We start from the raw sequence: 6,163 nt of genomic DNA on the forward strand, positions 1-6,163 counted from the left end.
TATTTATAGCTAAGTTTATTTCTAAATAAAATAAACGAAACAGATAACGTGCTATCTATCTCTCTCAAAAAAAAAAAAAAAAAATGTTAAGTGTCTTCTCTAGCNGAGTGTGTTGGACCATCCAAACAACCTGTGGATAGAATCATCTGTAACAAAATCCCCCCCACATTTCCCACCACTCCCTCTCCTTCCCAAATGAACTCAAACCACAACCCCTTCTCACTCCACCATTCAAATCCTCTCTCTCTCTCTCTCTCTCTCTCTCCATTCCTCTTCCTCTCACTTCAAAAAAAATTTAAAAGAAATAAACAACTTTATCGGATTCAAGAAAAAAAAAAAAAAAGGGAAAAAAAAAGAACCAAGCTAAGCACTGTTAGCCAATTTTCTTTTTTTTTTTTTTACCTTTTTTTTTTCTTTTCTTTTTTCTTTTTTCCTCCTCAATGGCTTCTCAATCTCTCAACACATTTAGCCCTCTAACAAGTCATCATCTAAGGAGGAAGATTCTGCCATTCTTTGCGAATTCCCCTGCGGTCGGCGACCGCCGAATTGAACCGAAAAAATGCCGATTTTCGCGTCGCTGCGCCGTCATCTCTTCGGCAGTGCAAGAGTCTTCTACTGCAATTGGTAAAATCTTGTTCAAAAATATGTGATTATGGTAATAATAAGTTCATGATTTTTGTACTAATCTGATAAGATTCTCCTACTACTGTCACTTGTAATTACATCTTTTTCTTCTTCTTTTTAACTTTCCTGTTCTCTCTCATGTAATTAATTTATTCTAATTAAACTTTGTGAAGTTTTGTTGAGAATGTGATCATGGTAGTAATATAAAGTTTATGATTTTTGTAGTAACTGATCACAAGAATCTTCTACTGCAACTTGTAACTACATCTTCTTCTTTTTTTTTATTAATCTAAACTTTGTGAAGTTTTGTTGAAAATGTGATCATGGTAGCAATTGTTAAGTACAAAAATATTCACGGAACAACGGTTGTTTCGTATTATTTAACAGTAATATGGTTATGAAATATTTTGCTGCAGTGACTGATAAGGAGGGAGGAGAGGCGGAGGCGGAGGCGGAGTCGAAGGCGGCGACTCCGGCGGCGAAAGCGGTGCCGGGGAAGGCGAAAAAGGCTCCTGCAAAAGCACTTCCTGAGCTTATGGAAGAGGAAGTGATTCCTGCATTAAGATCCACTCTTGAAGCCCAAGAGGATGTGTCACAAGTTGAGCTCTCATTTCAGGATAACAGGGTTAGTGACATACATATACATGTATACTTACTCATTGATTATCTTTGTCTCCTTTGTAATTTTGTTTAGTTTCTTTTGTTCCAAAATTGAGCCCTCAACTTTCTTTTTCTTTTTTTTTCAAAAAAAAATTGATTCTTCTGATTTAAGTAATCTTTATGAATTGAATTAGAAGTTAGTATATGAGGAAAGAATAATGTTGGAGGGTCTATTTCACTATAGCCTATAGTTTAGGGGGTCGCCGTAAATTTTCTAAAGTATGAATTGTGAACCAAATAATTGTTGAATATAAATATTAAAAACATCGTACTCTAGTAACTTAGGATTTTAAAGAATAATTATTTCATATAATTTAATATGGTATCAATGCAGCATGTCCTGAGTTTGAATACTGCCAGACTCTTGGCGTTATTTAATTTTCTCCCGTTTAATTCTTGTCACGTCTTGGACCTATCAAACCGTCTTTAGCCCAAATATTAGGGTGTGTTGAATATAAATATTGAAAGATCGTTTTCCGGTAATTTTAAGTTTTTGGAGAATAGTGGTCATTCCAAATATTACTATAATTTTTATACCAATTGGCCGTTGTTAAAAGTGTAGTATATTAATATTAAGATAGGCAATAAAGTACACAACTTACCTGAACAATGATCCAACTTGATTTAAACCATCTATTCTACTGAAGTTTTGATTTTGCTACTAATTTCTTTAATGTAAAAAATGTATAGAACTATAAACCATTATGAATCACTTATCCAATCTTTCATAATTTTAATTTTACTATCCAGCCTTTTAATTTGTTTGATTTGAATCAGTCGATAGTATTTTGACTTTAAAATTTGAATGCGTCGCTTATATTTATAAGTTTTAATTAGTATATTTCGTGCAATTTTTGCAACTATAAGTTTATTTAAGCAGGTAAATAGCTTAAATTTTGAAGCCCATTTATCGTTAACTGACTCAAATTAAAAAAATTAAAAGATGGGGAAGTAAAATCAAAATTCTGAAAGATTGAATAGCAGATTCAAAATAATCCATATTTCACATAAGTTTATTACACATTTTCTTTTAATATTTTAATTTGAGTCATTAAATGACTCTTCTATTTCAAATTTGAATATATTGTTATATTTTACAGGTTTACATAGTATATTCCACGTAATCCATGCTATACAATTTCATAAAAGTAAGTAATGAGCACAAGTTTTAAAACAGAAGGACTATCAGATGACTTGAATCAAATAAATTGAAAGATTGAGTACCAGTATCAAAATCTTAAAATGTCTAGTAGTTGAACCAGAAAGGACTAAAGTTCAGATAAATTTTTTATATTTTTACCTTAAAAAGACAAGTGACTTATTGTTTTGCTTCGTACTGTTGTTTCTATTATTGTAAAATCTTGTGGTAAGGTTTGATCTGCTGAGGATCTACATGTGGTTCAAAAACTTATATTTAACTATTATATGAGTTTATCCTTTTTTTTACTGAAAAGATTTACTAACAAATAGGATAGTAAAGTAACCACAAAATAGTTAAGTGTAAATTTTTGAACCACATAGCAACAAAATAATAATGTGCTAAATCAAAAAAAATAGTTAATTGCAATGTTTTAAACCACATAATGACAAAGTAAATATGAATTACACTACAGGGATAAATTGAAGTCCCAAACCAATTATCTGGCAGTCGTCGGGCGGATGACTTTGACATGAGGAGAAAAATATTTATTAGTGAACTTTTCAATAATGTTGATAAGTAACCCAATATTTTTGATAAGTTTAGATTTATTTCTGTCAAATTTATCTCTTAATATTTTGTTGGTTAGGTATAAGAGATAAGTTTAAATCTTATTCAACTATTGCTATTAAGATTTTGATTTATGACTATATATAGATTGCTGTAAATATGTGAAAATTAATCCACCACCGAAATTTAGTCCAATAATATTTAATAAAAGTTTTTAGTTTAATACTCCTCTCCTTCCAACAGCAGTAGTTGTGATATAGAATCTAACCAAAGTTAATTTAATTTTGGTGAGAGTTTGACATTCTTTTACTCTTTCGATGTTGATATATATATATAATTTGAAACCCCTTCAATGTATGAATGAGTAGTTGAAGCAGGTAAAGTGCATATAGCCAATGCTAAATAGCACAATTATATAACACTTTAACCCTTTTAATTTCCTGGATGTTTAATTGAATTACAGTTGGAGGGCTCTTTCTTAAAGAACAACATCCCATACTGCTTCTGGGCCTTCTTTCCTAATGGAGTCCTCACAGGTAATTTGTTAATGTGCCTATTTATATGTATAGTAATATCAATGTATCCAATATGTACACATATATGAAGGAATAATCCATATTTATATGTATAGTAATATAATTTAGCTAACATCAATCCTCTCTCTCTCTCTCTCTCTCTCTCTCTCTCTCTCTCTCTCTCTTTTGGTGGTGACCTAAAAGTCTCCCAGAAACCTGTAAACCTCAACACATGCCTTACCCTGGAATCAAAGTGGTTCAAGATGATAAAAAAGTTATCAGTTGCTAAAATTACCATCTTATTCTTTATTCTGAGAACTTTTAAACACATTTAAACATGTTCTAGATCCAACATTATGCCCCTTTTTAATATTGTTTGCCAAATGTTTCATGTTTGATAGTTGTTCCTGAATTAAAAAATGATGTACTTGGCGTAAAATGCTGACTCTCAAATTTCATAGTGCAATATTGTCAACGATGCGTTCCGCATTACAATTTTTGGTAGTTGCATTTTGCAATCCTAAAATCTATTTTTATACGCATGCATGTTTTTCTTCCGTGTTATTTACTCAGTAAACTTCTTTCTGCATAGGAACTTAGGTAGTTTTTAGATACATGATAACGGCACGAACACAAACAAACTTTATCAAAAATTTCACATGTTTGTAAGGGTTATGTATGCCAAAAAACCACTTCTACTATTTTGGCTTTTCCAATTATTATTATATTCATTATAAGTCATGTAATGAAGTTCAAAAGCACTTTTTGCAGGTCCAAAGGGCTTCTCATTAAGCTCATATGGCTCAGTGCCAAGCACTGTTGAGCCCTTCCTCATTGATGAGAAAAGGATCACAGCAAGGCATGTTGTTTTCTGGGTGGAGAAGAGATTGGCTGCTCAGGGCATCCTCCCTGTTTGGAAAGGAGAGGAGAGTGAGGAGAAATAATTCATACCCTCACTATGTATTCCTAAAAGCGTTGAATGCAGCAGAACCATTTAAACTTCCGCGCGTTTACGAATAGCCATATAAACATTAGAAGTTTTACGTTTGCAACTATATATACTTTCGATCTTCTGTAGTTAACTATCTTAGATAAGTATTCTATTAGTTTTGAGGTTACTGACAATTAACCAAATGGTCAGGAAATCGTTAAAGACTCGCCCAAGCAATGTAAAATGAGATCTTTTTGCCGTCAAAATTTGATCTTGCAGTAAAACATTTATTTTTTAACATTTGATTATTAGAAATAAAATATAAAAATTATAGTCAATTTCACTCATAAAAGTAGTTTTTGGCATCCAGAAGTTTCTTTGACCATTTGGCTAATAATAGTAACTTCAAAATTGATGAATACAAAAATAGATGGTTATTTGTAAAAATTTGAAAGTTCAGATGGCAAATGTAAAATTTTAGAGTTCATATGCCTATCACCAAATTAGTGAAAGTTTTCAGATAGCTTTGGTGTATTTAACCTTTTCTAAGAAGACTACAGAATGTAATTTAAACAATTTTATCTCGATCCGAAAATTTGTAAATTTGATATAAACCAATGAAATTAACAAGAATGTTTATAGAGATTGTTACTTCTCTGTGTAGTTGTTAAGGCGGAGTTTATTGAAGTAGATTTGAATTATAAATTGTGCAGAAAATATGGTATTTTATCGTTCCGTGTATGGTGGTCTCCAACCTGTATCCGATTTTTCATTTTAGTCTCTTTTCTTCTTAACTTAACCTTTACACATTGTTTCCTAACCTCACCTTTTTTACACTTTGATCGATCTCCAACCTTTTCTTCCATATGTGCACCGATCACATCAACACCACTCTCACCACGCTCAATATTGTCCTCTAGGCCTACGACTGCCTCGATCTCGCACATAATGCTAAATTATCGAATTTTGAGTATTTGACACCTTGCGAAGATTCACGTGCCGTCAAGTTCTTCCAGAAGCTTACCAAAATCAATGCTGAGATTGAATAGGTGCCACTAAACCATAGTGATAATCTATCTGAGTAGACAGTACTTTATTGAAGTTGACATGACCTACTTCATCAAAATAAAAAATTAATAAAAAATGGGATAGTTGGGGTCTAACTGTACCAAGATATAAAGGTTAGAGATCGAATACTAGTAGGGGAAAAAAACAACAAATTAGGGGCCGAAATGTAAAATGAGTAAAGTTTAGTGGCCAATTGTGCAACTGAGGCTTCGAATTATGGATCATGGAGTTGATGATAAATGAAATTCTCGTGAACGCATCCGGGGGATTCTACACTTTGTGAGGAGCACCTCTTTGTATGAAGTTGGATAATGGGGGTCTCCTTGAGATTTCATTCCCATGCACAAGCAATTTGACTTAGAATTTTGAAATTTTAACATATTATTGGCAGGGAAAGCAAGGACAGAACACAAGTTGCGCTCTGATTAGTTTGCTTCTTGACTTATATCTCAAGCGCTGATCGAAGAGAAAATAGTCCAATCAAGTTCGCCTTAACCTGAGCGGTTTAAGCCTTGAGGTGTTTGGCCAAATTATAAAGCATTTGGCCTCTCAGATTTCAACCACTTCATACGCTTTGTCGGATCGTTGGCGCTAATCATTAATTCTAAAAACTCGAGCTTTTAGAAATACACAACAAATTCATTTAAAGTGTACAGA

General features: G+C 32.6%; 1 protein-coding gene across 1 annotated transcript; it reads left to right on the forward strand.

The window, feature by feature from the left end:
* Positions 335-5,084, forward strand: LOC109717900. Its single transcript, XM_020243852.1, has 4 exons — positions 335-624; positions 1,041-1,249; positions 3,456-3,528; positions 4,279-5,084. Exons 1-4 carry the CDS (start codon positions 441-443, stop codon positions 4,449-4,451), a joined length of 639 nt encoding a protein of 212 aa, XP_020099441.1. The 5' UTR covers positions 335-440; the 3' UTR covers positions 4,452-5,084.

This window comes from Ananas comosus, linkage group 12 (assembly GCF_001540865.1).
Source record: "Ananas comosus cultivar F153 linkage group 12, ASM154086v1, whole genome shotgun sequence".
NCBI lineage: Eukaryota > Viridiplantae > Streptophyta > Magnoliopsida > Poales > Bromeliaceae > Ananas > Ananas comosus.

What these genes read in the sequence shown, in the direction of transcription:
- LOC109717900 (XM_020243852.1), top strand. Translation starts at nt 441, where the DNA reads ATGGCTTCTCAATCTCTCAACACATTTAGCCCTCTAACAAGTCATCAT. An exon ending in AGAGTCTTCTACTGCAATTG is followed by an intron (nt 625 to 1,040) that starts GTAAAATCTTGT and finishes ATTTTGCTGCAG; the next exon opens with TGACTGATAAGGAGGGAGGA. An exon ending in TCTCATTTCAGGATAACAGG is followed by an intron (nt 1,250 to 3,455) that starts GTTAGTGACATA and finishes ATTGAATTACAG; the next exon opens with TTGGAGGGCTCTTTCTTAAA.